The sequence below is a fragment of the Vulpes vulpes genome, chromosome 2 (assembly GCF_048418805.1).
Source record: "Vulpes vulpes isolate BD-2025 chromosome 2, VulVul3, whole genome shotgun sequence".
NCBI lineage: Eukaryota > Metazoa > Chordata > Mammalia > Carnivora > Canidae > Vulpes > Vulpes vulpes.
This window is the reverse complement of record NC_132781.1, coordinates 100,059,199-100,075,043: the sequence shown is the minus strand read 5'-3', so window position 1 is coordinate 100,075,043 and position 15,845 is coordinate 100,059,199. Positions and strand designations below refer to the sequence as shown.

Below are 15,845 nucleotides of genomic sequence, written 5' to 3'. Positions count from 1 at the left end.
TGTCCTTTTTCTGAGGGGAGGGGACACCGTAGCTACGGGTCTGAATAGCACGGGACAGTGCTGAATACCACAAACAGAAGCCACCACTGTAGCTCCAACCCAGCTTCTAGAGGAGTAAGAGTGTTCAAGGCAGGTTATGTATTACTACGGTTACTGCCCTCATATAAGATCCATTCTTTTTTTCAAACAGCCAAGTTTTTTCACTCAAAGTCTAATTCAAATGCTATTTTTCATTAAAAACCTCTCAAGTTACCAAAATTGGAATTCCTTTCTTTCCCTTTTCAGTACAGTATAGTTGTTAGGCATGTGGACTCTGGAGATAGCCTGTGGGGTTCAAATCCGGGCTTTGCTGCTCAGCGTATTAGATAAGGCCTGGCATAGAGTAAGTGTTGGCGCAGAGTCAGTGCTTAGCAAGTTTTAGTTACTATGATGGTATCTGTGTTCATGCTTTCTTATCCTATGCCACCCCCATTAGAACACAAGCTCTTGGGTGGCAGGAAGCCATCTTATTCTAATTTCCAAACACCTGCAGAATCCAAATTCTTCTCACCACTTCCTCTGCTAACACCTTCATCTCCTTAGATTTTTGCAAGACTTCTAACCAGTCTCCCAACTCCACCCATGCCCCCTTTTATCTGTTCCAAACCCAGTGGCCAGAATCCAATCTTTAAAACTGAAGTGATGCCACTGCTCATAGTTCTGCAATATGGCTGTCTCCGTCCTGATGGGGCCAGCATAGTCCAATCCAAAGCCTTACATTATCAAATCCCCATTGCCTTTCTAACTTCATTCCCTACTTCTCTGCTAATTTGCAGCTCCAACCACAGTGGTCTCCTTGCTGCTCCCTGAAGGCTCCAGACATGCTCTTGCTCAGAGCCTGTGCACTGGCTGTTCCCTCTGCTTGGAATTCTCTGCGTGGCTGACTTTTCACGCACTCCAGGTCACAGCTCAAATGCCATTTGCCCAGTGATGGTCTCCCCATCATCCTTTTTTAAAATGGCAGCTGTCACACTATCATGTCTTCGGCATGCTCTGTACCCATACGCCTATTTTATTTTTCTCCATAGAATTTATACCATCTATTATAGATTTTATTTACTTATCATCTGCCCCCACCAACAGAATAAAAGCTCCAGAGGATCAGAGGGTTGTGACTGTTTTGTTGATTGCACTCCAGAGTGCTTTAGTAGAAACTCAGTAAAGGGGATCCCTGGGTGGCGCAGCGGTTTGGCGCCTGCCTTTGGCCCAGGGCGCGATCCTGGAGACCCAGGATCGAATCCCACATCAGGCTCCCGGTGCATGGAGCCTGCTTCTCCCTCTCTCTCTCTGTGACTATCATAAATAAATAAAAATTAAAAAAAAAACAAAGAAACTCAGTAAGGATTTGTTGAAAGAATGATTTTCTTTCTTCCTACCTAATAGGAGCACCATGTGCCTTGTAGGTATTTAATATGTATTTGTTAAATTGAACTCTTCTAAAAAAAGGCTCCTTCATTAATTGGCTTTTCTTAGGAAGGCAAATGGAAGCATAGGAAAGTATGTAACTCCAGAATCATGCAAAACCAACTGATGAACCAAAGCATACAGCATCTTGTTCCAAAGAACTTTCTTTCCTAGGAAGATCTTCAGCTGCTATTGGTCTCATTCACTTGCCTTTGCTTTGTCAATACCAGGAGCAATATGAACATCTGGTGCTAACTGCCCATGGTTGCGGCTGAGTTCCCCTGGGGCAGACAGCGGAGGACAGGTGAGGGGAAAACCTGGATTCCAGAAATGGGATGTGTGTGCAAAGGGGCATGAAGTCATATGGCAACATCATCCACCCTTCCATTTTTGAATGGAATTTGAAGTTTTTAGTCTATCTAAATCTGTCAGGATGGAGGGCAGGAGGGGTAGATGAAGGTGACTCTGGGATCACAGGGATCAGAAACAGGGATGGCACAGAGTAGCAGGTGCAACAGAGCTTGTGACCAGGATGCTCTGCAGCTCAGGGTGAGAAGGATGCCTATTCCCAGACATCTTGTGAGGGCCTTCCTAGTGATGTGTGCTGGGATTAAATACTCTAGTAAGGACGTTATCCAGTCCAGACATTTCAAGCCTCCATGCTTTCCTAACAAAATATAATAACTACTTCCCATTTTTTATTGAGGACTGATTAAAATGCCTTCATGTGGGGCGCCTGGTTGATTCAGGTGTTTAAAGGCCGACTCTTGATCTCAGCTCAGGTCTTGATCTCAGGGTGGTGAGTTCAAACCCTGTGTTGGGCTCCATGCTGGGTGTGGAGCATACTTAAAAAAAAAAGAGCTCTCATGTGGCACCACATTGTGAAGATGTTTTATATCTTCCCTAGGGCATCCTATGTCCCTAATTCAGTGATCAACAGCAGCAGTAGCACTTGGGAACTTGTTAGAGCTGCATATTTTGGGGTCCCGCCTTAGATCCATTGAATCAGAAACCCAAGAAGCAGAGTCAGAATTGTGTGCTTTCACAAGTTCGCTGCTAATGTTTGAGAACCACTGTCTTCAATGAGAAGCGTCATGAGAAAGAATGCAGCAGGGTAAGTGGATAGAGACCAGCAGAGTGGGTACGATCTTACTCAGGGCAGGGCTCTCTCTGATGAGCAGAGGGGAAGGGGTCGTGCAGATGTGGGGGTGCCAGGCGTGAGGAACTGGATCCAAGCAAAGAGAACAGCATGGGCATGGTTTCTGAGGTGGGAAACTGGACCCCTGGAACAGTCAGGAGGCAGAATGGCCTGGTGTACCCACGGCTTCATGTGTGTAGTCTGATTTATGTATATTTTAAAGTCCCTACATAGTTACCATGTGTCTTTAGTTATACTGAAATTTCCTCAAATACAAGAACCAGATTTCATATATTTTCTAAATAACTCACCATGGCACCCTTAACAGTGCCAGAAACTGAATAGCTTCTTAATAAATGCATAAATATATAAATGGAGAAAAAAAAACTGGGAAGTAAGCAAAACATGTCCGGGAAAAGAAATGAAAGATTTATTTTGATCATGTTTAGCTTTATGCTACTGGGAGACATGTAGCCAGAGATGTCTGAAAGCCAATTAACACCTTAGAAAAATTCTAAAAGTGAAAAGTTGGTGGAAGTATCATTTTTAATGACATTAACCAAATTTTGGGATACAGTTAGATGTCAAACAACTTTCATTTTCTAAACTGGAGGACAGGGCTTGAGAAATGTGAAACAGAAAAGTAGTAACAGAAGCTGAGTCTGGAGACACCTGGGTGGCTCAGTGGTTGAGCGTCTGCCTTTGGCTCAGGTCATGATCCCAGGGTCCCAGGATCGAGTTCCGTATCGGGCTCCTTACAGGGAGCCTGCTTCTTCCTCTGCCTGTGTCTCTGACTCTCTCTCTGTGTCTGTGATAAGTAAATAAATAAAATCACTAAAGAAAAAGAAGCAGCTGAATCTATACCAAAGGTTTTTTAATTTTCCCTTACAATGTCAAGAAACCAAGTCAGTGCACTGTGCAAAGGCTAACTAAAATAAACAGAAAACTTGACAAATCTAATTGTCCTGCCTTGAAGAAAGAAACATTTAAGGTTTGTGGCAACTACCATAAGGCTGACTGTACCCTCAAATGAGAAAAAAGTAGGAAGAAAAAAGGTGTCCTGAGCCCTGCATAGGTCTGCTGGGTGGCTGTAACCAAGTCTCACAGACTGGGGAGCTTTACAATGCAAGTTTATTTTCTTACAGTTCTGGAGGCTAGAAGTCTGAGATCAAGGTGGTGGCAGAGCTGTTACCTTCTGAGGCTTCTCTTCTTGGCTTGAGGATGGCACCTTCTCCCTGTGTCTTTGCGTGGTCTTTCTCTATACCTGTTTTACCTGTGTCTTTACCTTCTCTTCCTATAAGGGGGGAGGGAAGGGTATCATTCAGCCAATAACAGCCCCTAGGAAGGTGGTTCAGACTGACAAGAGGCTAAACACCATCGGAGGGGTGCCTCAGGGCTCACTGGGCTGGCTGTGATTTCCAAAGAAGCTTCTGGATGGAGAGCGAGTCCACTGGCGGTCCACACAGAACATCATCTCCACGCTTCAAGGCTGTTTAGCTGTAATCCCATATCCCAGAGCAAACTCAAAAAATCTGGACAGGAATTCACCAGTTCTTTCGCCAAAGCAGACATATGTCTACCCTCTAGCAGTGCAGAACCGGTACCTTCCTATGTTCTCATACTCTGCCTGAAATACAAGAAGCTGCCAAAAAAATCTGTTTCCAGATGTCAGTGGGCAGCCCTCTGGAGGCCACGGCTAGAATGACACCACCTAGGATGGAGTTCTATTTGGGTGTATGACAGAAAGCTAGCTTGCATCTTCATATTGTTTTCAGTGTTTCACAGAATATTCTTTAAAGGCTGATGCAAAAAATGTGTGGGAATTCTTATAGAATTCGATGAATGTAAAGGGTTATATTTTAAAGTCAGCTTTTAAGAACAAATTAACTTGGCAAGAAACTTTGAAGTGTGTAATGAATCTTCATTTACCAAAAAATAGTGAGACAGAGACAACGAATTCTTACATTGAGTTTTCACAGTAAAGGAAAACAAAAGAGACAGATTAACTAAATCTTTCCCCCAAAGCATAGTTCAGGCAACATCTCTTAACGTCTCATCTCTTATTCCAACCAAACCATAGCAGGGCACATTAGAATACATCCTCTGAATTCAGATACTCCCAAACTCATTCCTGGAGAGAGTATAGAGTAACAGCTAGTATTATTAGAACACATTAAAAATTTGGAATTTTGCCTCCATGGGGGTGATGGGAGAGAGGAATCTCTCCCATTCCTTCTCTAAGTCTCTTTTGTCATTCAAACCTTCAACCGTGACCTGCCCCTCAAAATTTCCCTTCCAGCTGCAGTTACCCACCCTGATGAGATAATGAGTGGTCAAGAGCCAATCACCTAAGGGCCAGGTCAACTATCGAAACTGTATCAACTCTACCTGCATATCAGATGAGATCACCAGAAACCTGCAGAGTCCAAGAAAATGTGCCTCCTAACAGTGTAGCTTCATATGGGGTCCTGGGATTTTGAATTTTTACGTAGCAATATGAAAAACTTTTATAAAACAACTGTTATTACATAGAACTGTCTATTACATAATATGTTGTCAACAACATCAAGAGGCAGGAATTCTCAGGTTATAATGCTTTAGACTCTTCTTTCTAATGAGCTGGTACAAACCTGTTTTTAAATAATGGAATCCACTTGACTCATTAAATTTCCCCTTTTATCTTCTTTTTTTATTTATTTTTTTTTGGTCTTGGCTGCAATTACAGCAATTATCCCTATCTTAATTTTTCTGGCACACATTTTGTGCCCAACTGCTACTTGTGTTAATTCTTGTTTTAATGGTTCTTATATACTTTTATTGTCTTTGAATGAGCCCAATCAAATCTATTTTGGATGTAGAGAGATATAAATAACAGATAAATCTTGCCTTACTTTCTTCTGTTGCCTTGTGAAGGGTTCTTTTTTGAATAAGAGTATTTTTTAACATCAGAAAAGAAGGCAAAAACATTTTCTAGCTGTCTGGGTTAGGCTGGGGTATCACAGCTTTGAGAGAAAGAGAGATTTCATACTTGCTTACGGGAAGGTTGATCTCCTAAAATAGCTTTGGAAATTTAAGTCATCTTTCTAGTTATCTAACCCCATAGCTCCACCTGGAGTATCCAAATGTTTTATGTAAACTTTCCAGAAGATGACCTGCAAAATCTAGGTTTGGCAACACTCCAGTTGTACAGGGGGAAACAGAAATGGCAGACCCCAAGCCTTCTCCAAGACCCCTCTTTGTTACCACCTAACCAAAGACAGGCCCTGTAGAATAACGGCGGTGGCTGGGGAGGGCTGTGATCCTTAGAAGCCATCACATCTATCACTCTGGTTGATGTTTTTCTTATCTGCATCCTGTCTGCAAAATACCTTCAAGATATTGTTCAAAGGCACAAATCTCCTCACATATCCTATTAACTAAATGCTTTCTTTGAAGTCTGAAAAATCTGTTAAAGGGTTTCAACCCAGGAGTTAACAGCAAGAGATTTCGAAAGACATCTGATGAATTTCATTTTTTAAAATAAGCACAAGGAGCACCTGGGTGGCTCAGTCGGTGAAGTGTCTGACTTTGGCTCAGGTCATGATCTCGGGGTCTTGGGGTCCAGCCCCGAGTTGGGCTCCTGCTTCTCCCTCTTCCCTTCCCCCCCCACCTCAAGCTCTCGCACTCTCTTTTTCTCTCAAATAAATAAAAACTTAAGAAAGAAAACAAAATAAACACAAACCAACCATGAATCTACACAGTCATCTTTTACAAGAACATTCTTTCTTATGGATGAAATGAAAGCCAAGAGGGTAAGCTTGGATAAGTATATTCCCTTCTTCCGGAAAACCTCATATATGAAAACCCAAGCTTATGAAGGAAAATTGGGAACGATTACTCGCATTGCAAAACCACACATCAGTATACCAGAGGATTTCTTGAAACATTCTTTTCAGTGGTTCCCAGCCCCAACCTCATCTTTTTTCTTAGCTTAAGAATCGATGCAGTTTACGAAAATCTACATTTCGGGACATTCATTCCATCGAGTGCAAGCAAACTAGGAGGCAATCCTTTTGACTCACTCAATGTAGCCAAATTAAAGTACTCAAAGACTTCAGTTGTATAGAGGAAATTTCTTCATAATCCCTTCTCTTTTTTCCTTCCCCCATGCCTGGTCTATTGATGCTTTTAGTGTGTGTATATGTGTGTGTGTGTGCGCACGAGAGAGAGAGAGAGAGAGAGAGAGAGAGAGAGAGAGAGAGAGAGAGACAAAGAGAGAGATAAAGAGAAAGAGAGAGAGAGCAGTTCAGCACAGCTCACTTTCAAATGAAATCTTATATAAAACTCCAATATTTCGTGAGAAAACTCCACAGAACTCTAAAGTTCTAAGAAACATGGTCGAAAACACCTATATCGGCAGGCCATTCTCCAGTTCACTGCCAAGTCTCTAGAAGTCATCAGTTTGTACCTGCTGGTCTTTATATTTTCAGAAACATGAGGAACAGGGGACATTCCACAAATATGTTGTATTCTACAAATACAGGAAATCAGTTCATGTGTGCCAGTCAGGGTTCACTTGCAGAGCCTGAACTGACTCTGGTTAACTTACGTGAAAACGGATTTATTAAATGGCTTGCACCATCGTTGGGCTGAATTTTCACTGTAGCACTGGGACACCGCAGGACCTGTTTGACAATGAGGAAGCTTCCTGCCACCCTGGACTGCTGTGAGTCCAAGCCTTGCTGCCTTGAGCAGGAAGCTATTTGTGTGCTCAGAGACTCACTTCAGGCCACACTTGTGTCCTTGGCACTAGAAAAATGGGATGCCTTGCATTTTGACTCTCAACACAAGCTTCAGTGACCACAATGTCCCTGGGACAATGACAAATGACGCTACAGAAAATCCAAAAGCCTCCACAAATGCCTTGGTCCCTCCCTACTTTTGGAACCCAGAACATCTGATATTCCGGAATGACTGTGCATTCCAGCCCCCCGGAGTGAAGGAAGGCTGGAGTGGACAACTCCAGTCAACCACCATACCCACCCATGCCTGTCCACTTAGTCCACGCTAGAGAAAGCACTCTGCTAAAATGAGTGGGAAATATCAGTGAGGGAGACAGAACAAGAGAGACTCCTAACTCTGGGAAACGAACAAGAGATAGTGGAAGGGGAAGTGGGTGGGGGGACTGGGTGACTGGGTGACGGGCACTGAGGGGGGCACTTGATGGGATGAGCACTGGGTGTTATGCTATATGTAGGCAAATCGAACTCCAATAAAAAATATACAAAAAAAACCCCACTCTCCTTTTAGGGTCTCCTTTTAGGTCTCCTTTTAGGGTCGTCCCCTAAAAAGATCTGGAATGTGCCCCAAAACTATTGATTTGCTTTGAAAACTCTCTGTAAATTCTTGTTTTTATATCACATTTCAATCACTCCTGGTGCTTAGGAAAACAAATTTCATAAATGTTGCACTTACTCTATAGAGTAGCCCTTCTTAACATTTGTCTGAAATTTATTTCTCTTTCAACTATCCAAGGGCTAACCCTTCATGCTCAAACAACCGAGTACTCAAATGAGAGTCTTCAGAGTCTCTGCCCTGGCCCACTTCGTAGATGGGGGTGGTTTCTTCAACCCTTTGCCTGAACCTCCTACTCACTCTTGTGCACAGGAGGGAAGATTCTGGTAAGCTCGAACCTTCCCCCCCTGCCCCCCCTCCCCACTGAAAGTGTTGTCAGAGAATGAGCACCCTACCCTCATTGTCACCATTTTGGACCAAAAGCACATAGAGATGCTCAGTAATTCACATGCACCGAGAAAATTCTCCCTTAATTAGTCTAAAATCCTCCCAAGCCATTTAAAATCATTGTTGTTTATTGAGGCTGAGTCTTGAGGAGGAGATTTGTTCCAGAAGTGGCAACACCTCTGGCTGCTGGGCTGGTTTGGGAGGTCTTTTTCCTGTCGTTCACCATTCAGAATACAGTCAACAAAGGCATCTGGCTGCAGCTTGGAGGAAGTTGCTACTGCTGTTCTTGTTTTCACAGGAGTTTTATTTTCAAATTCCTGAGGGCACCCAGAAGGGTGGGAACATCTTGTGGCTACCCTTTCCCCAAAGCCAGGCGGTGGAGCGGCCAGACCCCAGCCCTTGCCCAGGGTCACATTCCAGACAGGCATTCATAAGATGGCCATGATTAAAAGCAAACGACTCCATCATTAAGACCCAGGCCTAATATCAGTGGGGCAGTTTTTCATGGAAATGACTTCTAAAACCGAGCTCCACTGCAAAGCGGTTTTATTTTGTAGACTTCCTCTCTCCCAGTCCTCTCTATTTTCACTGAAGACAGAGGGAAGGAGCAGTAGGAGCAGTTCCACCGAGAAAGATGTCATCTGAGCCGTGGACGGGTGGAGGGGCAGAGGGCACAGACTCCTCCACCACTGCAGGGGTGAGCACACAGGGTGGGCACGTCGTAGGAACCTGGGCGTGTTGGGAATCACAACTTTGTTTCCTCACTTTTCTGCTTTGTGAATCTCCACGAGAGGCTAATTTTGGCCGCCGCTTGGGAATGGACTTGTGGGTTTTGCTGTCATTTGGCCATGCCTGCAGTCCCAGGGCCCTCTCCCTGACGGGAGGCTCACATCCTGCACGCAGGGGGCTTGTTACACAGACACCAACGAGGTCTAACTAACTTCCCTGTGCTGAATGACACCTTGGGGCACCCCCCACACCGTCCTTCTCTGGCCTCCATGTCTTCTGAAAGACTCCGAGACAGGCGACATACACCATGCCCCATGCCCCATGCCCAGTCCCCCTGGGCTCCTCCTAAATACGTTAATGTGATAGAAAGGAGGAATCAGTCAGGTGGAAAAATGATTAAGCAAGCAGGTTTATCTCCAGGCACAGGCTGCTGAAGTGAGAGCAGGTCTCTTCCCCTCCAGGGTGCCAGAGAGGTCTGAGGAGGCTGCGCAGTCCCAGCCCCACTCTCGAGTCACCCAGACCCCCCCCCCCAACGCCACCCCCAGTGCAGCCTGTGCTGGGGGCTCCTTGTGCACATGAAGAGGCTCGGCCTCACTCCGGGCTCTGGGGCCACAGACCCTATGGATGGCAGGCGTGCTGTTCCAGGGGTGACACACGGGGCAGCCACTGGGGTAAAGAGAGTGAGGCACTACCTTAAGGGCAAAATTCAAGGGGGCTCCCATAAGTCAGCTATCAAGATAAATAATATTTCCATGTGTTATTTTTTACAAGTCAAAATCAACGTAAAAACAATCCATCATGAACAAAGTATGAAAAATTTTAAATAAAGACAGGATCAACGGAGCTTCAGGGCGAGACCTTGAAATTCTGCAGATGAATATAAAGTGACAGAGTCCAGATCCCAAAAGTTCTGTGGAGCACGGACAGTAGGTCTGCAGGAGGTCACAGCTCAGTCTGTCCTCCTCAACCCCGCTCCCCCCCCCCCCCCCACACCTGGTCCAAAGCCTCTCTGGGGCAAGTGGAGTCATAGTTGTGCGCCTCCTCCACCACCAGGTGCTGGGGGATACCCAGGGCTCCTGGTTCTGGGCTCTCTGGGGAGCCTGCCCTGCCCCGGAGCCTGTGTGTGCATATTAAGTAAATCACACTTGGGATTTTCCCCGAACACAAGGCTGAGCCAGGCCCCTGGCAGGGAGACTGTGTTTAGACTCTCCCTGACTCACACTTTCCTGTTTATTTCCCATCCTGGCTCAACTGAATTACACCACAAGGCCAGGTGCACCTAGGGTGACATTCCCAAACTGGCCACCAAGAGGCGATCAAGGGAAGCACCACCCCCCCGATCCTGCACCAGCCTCATTCCTCCAACGGAGTCCTCTTGCTTGGGCAAACTTCTCATTCCTCTCCTCTCTGCTCACTGTATTCCTGTTTCTATCCAAGAGCTGTAAAAAGTCACAGGCCACAAGGTGTCTCTTGGAGCTGGAAGAGTAAACACCTTGGATGCACTTTTGTTTAATCTGCTGCGACTCTGCTCGTCAGGACTTTCACAGAAGGTGTGCTGAATGCTTTGCGGGAGCACAGCCACTTCAGGGGAAAACACCAGTGATCTTCAGCAATTCCTAGGGCAAGGCTGCCCCTGGCTCCTGCAGCCTCTCTGCCCCAGGCTTGCTTCCTGAACATGGCCAGGAACTACCCGTGCTGCCAACCCTGCTTGGCCGCTAGAGGAAACTCCCACCCGCAAGACAAAGGAGCCATCATCCCTCCGGCTCAGTGGTCCCCAGGTATGGAGGGAGGCATGCAGGCAATTATTCTATCTTCATTTTATTTTGCAAAGCACAGGCTGTCTTTACAGGGACCTGCAGTTCACTCATTTCCTGCAAAGCACAAAGGAGAAATTCCACTCCCGGATTGGCTCCTGCTCCCTCAGGCAGAGCGGGGCAGAGTACAGCACTGCATCAAGCAGTTGGAAGGCTCCAGCCTGGGGCTAGGTGTGGAAGCCTGTGTCCCTGTGTTGTCTTGACCCTGTCCTGGCCCAGGATGTTCCTCGGGTGTATCACACCCCTGTGTGTCCCACTCCTTCAATTGTACGGAAGACTAAATAGGAACTGGAGGCCCACTTCAGCCATCAACTGTGTGACTTCAAAACAAAAACAAAAACAAACCCCCCAAAACCAAAAAGCAAGAAAAGAAAAAAGCAGATTGTTCTTTGTCGCTTTCTTCTCTCATTGGTAAAATGAGGGCCCTGGATTAGTAATCTAAAGTGAACTATATAAAATTTAATGTTAAAATGTAACATTGATAATACAAATAACAATAGGTTGGGGTTTTCTTTTGGGGGGGGCAGCAAGGACAATGTTTGCAACCAGTCTTCCTATAATCTGCAACCAAGGGAACAATCAGCATTCCTCCCCAAAGCTTTCAGCTCTTTTCTTCTCCAAGCAAGGCATTTGTTAAGTTTTATGTGGCATCACTTTGCTATCTTCTGTAGGGGCCAGGCCCTGAAGCCTTTTGTGGGCTGATCCTGTTCCTGTACCCTCCTACCCCATGACCCCAACGATCTGCAAAAATAAGGACTGGTCTGGAACATTGAAACAGCTGGTTAAGCTTATGAAATCGGCAGAGAGGTCTAAATCCTTATGAACTGTACATTTTGTTAAAGGCCAAAACATTTTTTTAAAGTAAAGCGAGACAGAAATTGAATTTCCAATATAAAAGAGCAAATGATAAGTGGTAAAGGCAGAACAATAGAATCCTTCTGCTTTCCTTAAATGCGTTGTTGAAAGGAAAAGCTATGCCAAAAACATGCCGAGCCCCTCCATCCTTCCATGTGGTGGTGGGAATAGCCCTGTGTTTATGGTTTCACTGTCACAGAGCCTGGCCCAAAAGACAGCTTGGACATGCTATTTCCTCAGCTTGCTGTTAAATTAGTCAAGTGTCGTAGTACTTGTGTTTTCACAAAACAAGACCTAATTAACATTTGGATGCAGGCATATATGTTCAGAAGTATAAAAATGTATATACACAGTAAAAAAGGGGCATTGGAAACTGCCCTCTGAGGCTTACCTAGAGATCTCTCTTTTGTCTGGTTGGTTGACCTCACCACTGGAAGACTTGCTCGAGTTCGGCTGCCTCTGGAAAAAGGACTTGGAACTTCTCCCTCAGACATGGCTTCCAAAGAATCACCAGACGTCTCTGATAAATGCTCGACCGGGTCACCCAAATTGGGAGGCTGGGGACTATGAGACAGTTTGGGGCTTCTTGTCTGCAAAAGGCATTTGAAAGAAAGTAGGAAAATAAATGACTATTAATTATGCTGAAAACGTTTTCAATATCATGAAGGTCTGCCAATCTGGACCAACAGTATGGCAGGGGAAAAATCCCTCAGAATGACTGGACCCAGAAAACTGAAGATCCAGTGGGTCAAAGTATCAATTGTGAAAGTTACTGGAAAAAAACACACCCCACATTGTCCCTGAGTAGTCCATTAAGATTTTTATCACTGCGCATCTACTGTACAAATGTCAGCTTGAACAAGGAGTTGAGGATGAGCCACATCCTAGGAAAGAATGATGGCAAATCAATTCCTTTGGCCAGACAAATTTTAACGGTTGTTATGACAACAGATGGGATTGTACACGTTTATATATACCTAAATGGATGAGGCATTCACACCACAATAAAGTGAACACAACCAGTCCTTTAAAGTCTTACATTAAGACTGCTTCCAAAATCAGTAAACCAAGATTGTGAGGGAGACATTTATATCACAGTTACATTTTTTCCTTTGAGACAGAAATCCCATAGGTAAGATTATGTTTAGCTTTGGTTATTACTTACCTCAATAATCGGCAGAAAGGACCTAGAATAACTTGCACGCACAGGACACATAACTGAACTTTTAATTATCTGTACTCTAGTGGAAGGCAATTTCATGTGTAAGATGCTCATAATCCATTAGTCAAGAACATTCCGTGAACATGGACTATTGGTTGAGCATTGTGGGAAATGGAGAAAAACAGACAACATACTGCCCGACGTCAAAGAGTTTCAGAACTAATTGGTGCAATTAGTGAAAGGCACAAAACTGCACAAGATAGTGTATAATGATGTGTAAATGAGGAACTGTGTGGGTACATCCATTCATCCTTCCAACAGACACATATTGAGTACCCACTATGTTCCAGGCACTGTGCTAGGTACTGGGGCCAGAATGATGCACAAAACAGACTTGCCCCTGGCCTCATGGTGCTCATAGTCTCACCAGGGGACCAGCAACGAAGACAAAGGTAAAGCCGTGGTGAGACTATGTTAAGTCCAACTGGTGGGAGTGGGGTACTTGAGTGGAGAAGTCGGTAAGACACGTGAACTGTGTTCTCAAGGAAGAGGTAAGGTGGGAGGAGGTGGTCAACCAGAGGGTAGGGATAAAAAGAGGGAAAGACACTCCAGGTTGAGGGGTGGCCAATGCAAAGTCCCTGATGCAGAAAGAAGTGGCAAGCACTGGAGACTTGCTGGGGTGGATGTCCAACAGAGATCAGATCACACACAGCTGTGGGGTCAAAATGAGGGCGCTCAACTGAATTTGAAGGTACCAGAACTTCGTGGAGGCATTTTAGGCAGGGAAAGGCAAGAGGGGGCCAGGATCAGATACATTTTTTAGAGGATCACTTGAACTAGCGTGTAGAGGTCAGAGATTATACCCGTGGATGGTCAGAGAAAAGGAGTCAGCGAAATAGGGGATTAGGCTGGATGAACACATTATCTCAGCTCTCCCCTCTCGCACTGCCCACCGTGACTGGCATTACATGATCCAGGCACCTTCTGGAAGGCAAACTGATCAGAATGCATCAGGCAGGCGAGTTTTCTCTTACTAAGATGCTAAAGATGCTGAGGGGCTAGTGCTGGGCTACTGGCAGGCCACGGTAGCTAGTTTTTTGGTTTGTTTGCATTCCTTAATTTCCTTTAAGTCTTCCTAAGGAGGCCACTGCATTTTGAAGTTAAGCACCAAAGCATTTACCTCTCAAGGCAGGAGCAGCTTCATGGGTGTACAACCTATACCCCATACAGGGCCCCACACTTAAAAGGGTTCCATGCTTGGATTCATGCTCTACTGTGGCTGTCTTGAAATTCTTTTTCTTTCTTTCTTTCTTTCTTTTCTTTCTTTCTTTCTTTCTTTCTTTCTTTCTTTCTTTCTTTCTTTCTTCTTTTCTTTCTTTCTTTCTTTCTTTCTTTCTTTCTTTCTTTCTTTCTTCTTTTTCTTCTTTCTTTCTTTCTTTTTTAGAGAGAGAGAATATGTGGGGTGGGGAGGAAGAGGGAGAGAAGGAGGGAAAGGGTAGGGAGGGAGGGAGAGGGAATCTTAAGCAGGTTCCCTGCTCAGCACAGGGCCGGATGTGGGGCTCAATCTCACAATCCTGACATCATGTCCTGAAGCTGAAATCAAGAGTTGGATGCTTAACTAACTGAGCCACCCAGGCACCCCTGTCTTGAAATTTTTAATGATTTTTGGATCAAGGTACACTGACAATTAGGTAGCCTGATACATTAGGGAACCCTTTTGAGGACAGAATGGTCAGCTTCTTTCCCCTCTCTCTTGCTACTAAGGATACAAGGAGACCCCTCTTGGCAGGAGCACTATTGCATTATCTACACCCCTGCTCCTTGATACACCTCTCAAGACCTTCCCCAGAGGAAAACCGGAACAGGATCAGCACATAGATCTGTGCACTCCCTTAAGAGTGGGATGTGGCTTCAGGGAGAGCACCAGCCTGGGTGTTCCATAGGAAACTCTCAGCTCACATTACATGCCGGAGAGGACACCCATTAACAGTTAAATTGTCTCTTTGGCTTAATTTTTCTGTGCAAGCTCCCAAAGTGGTTTATTGCTAGATTTATTTTCCATAAGGACTGCTTCTGTAATAAACATTGGGATCTGGCTTTGGCACTCGGTGAACATATAACTTGATTAGAAAAATCATCCCTAAATCACTGCCTGGCCTGCCAAGACCTAGATAAATTCATATGGTCTTCAATGAAGTAGCTACCTGGTTGCTACACTCAGCAGAATATCAAGGGAGAATGTCTTCACTCTGACTTGATTAAAAAAAAAAAAAGACTACACACTCAGTTTAGCAAAATAGCCAAGAAATAATATTACTTTAAGCAGCGGGGCCACGTTCATGGCCTCTACCGTTTGGTCATCTTTACAGCCAACGGCAGATATAATACATTTGATGAGTTGTCATTTTTCCATTGCAAAAGGCAATAATCCTTGAAGAAAGTCAGAATTAAATTTCTATTTCTTGTTCAGGGTCATCGTGGTGGTAATATGTATAAAAATAGAGATGTAAGGGCTAATCTTTAAAAAAAATCTTCCTGTACATAGCTACTTAGTTCCAAATATAAATGTCCCCTCTTTTATTTCATATCATTCACTTTCCCCCTGCAAACTATCATTGCATATTAGCAATCGCCTCACAGGGTCCCCTCCCTTGACGCCAGCTCGCTGCTAAGACATCATTTAGTGCAGAGAAAAGACAATAGAAATTGCTGACACTAACGAATGTCAGATACTCTGTGATTTGCTACAGGAGAAAAGAAAAGTCAAAAAGCATTTGGAACAGGGACCCTGTACTCAGCACAGTGCGAGGCTCCTGGGGTCAGGAGCGCTGCACGTGGTTCCTGAGCTCCTAACGCATTTAAGGTATATTTTGGGGCCAAGGATAATAGACACCTAACAGTGGGACGAAAAGAGCTAAGAGTTGTGTCCCTGTGAATGCAGAAGGGGTTTAGGGAATAACTGCTGGCATCGAAGGGTGGACCG

General features: G+C 44.8%; 1 protein-coding gene across 34 annotated transcripts in view; it reads right to left on the bottom strand.

Annotated features, from left to right (window-relative positions):
* KIAA1217 (KIAA1217 ortholog) overlaps positions 1–15,845 on the bottom strand; it is a 730,776-nt gene that overhangs the window by 124,459 nt on the left and 590,472 nt on the right. For 33 of the 34 annotated variants that reach the window (XM_072749379.1, XM_072749392.1, XM_072749378.1 and 30 more), the window contains one exon: positions 12,092–12,290. In XM_072749379.1, the coding sequence (XP_072605480.1) occupies positions 12,092–12,290 (199 nt within the window). Of the gene's footprint in view, positions 1–12,091; positions 12,291–14,042; positions 14,181–15,845 lie in introns of those variants that run through there. The other variant, XM_072749383.1, reaches the window with a different exon arrangement.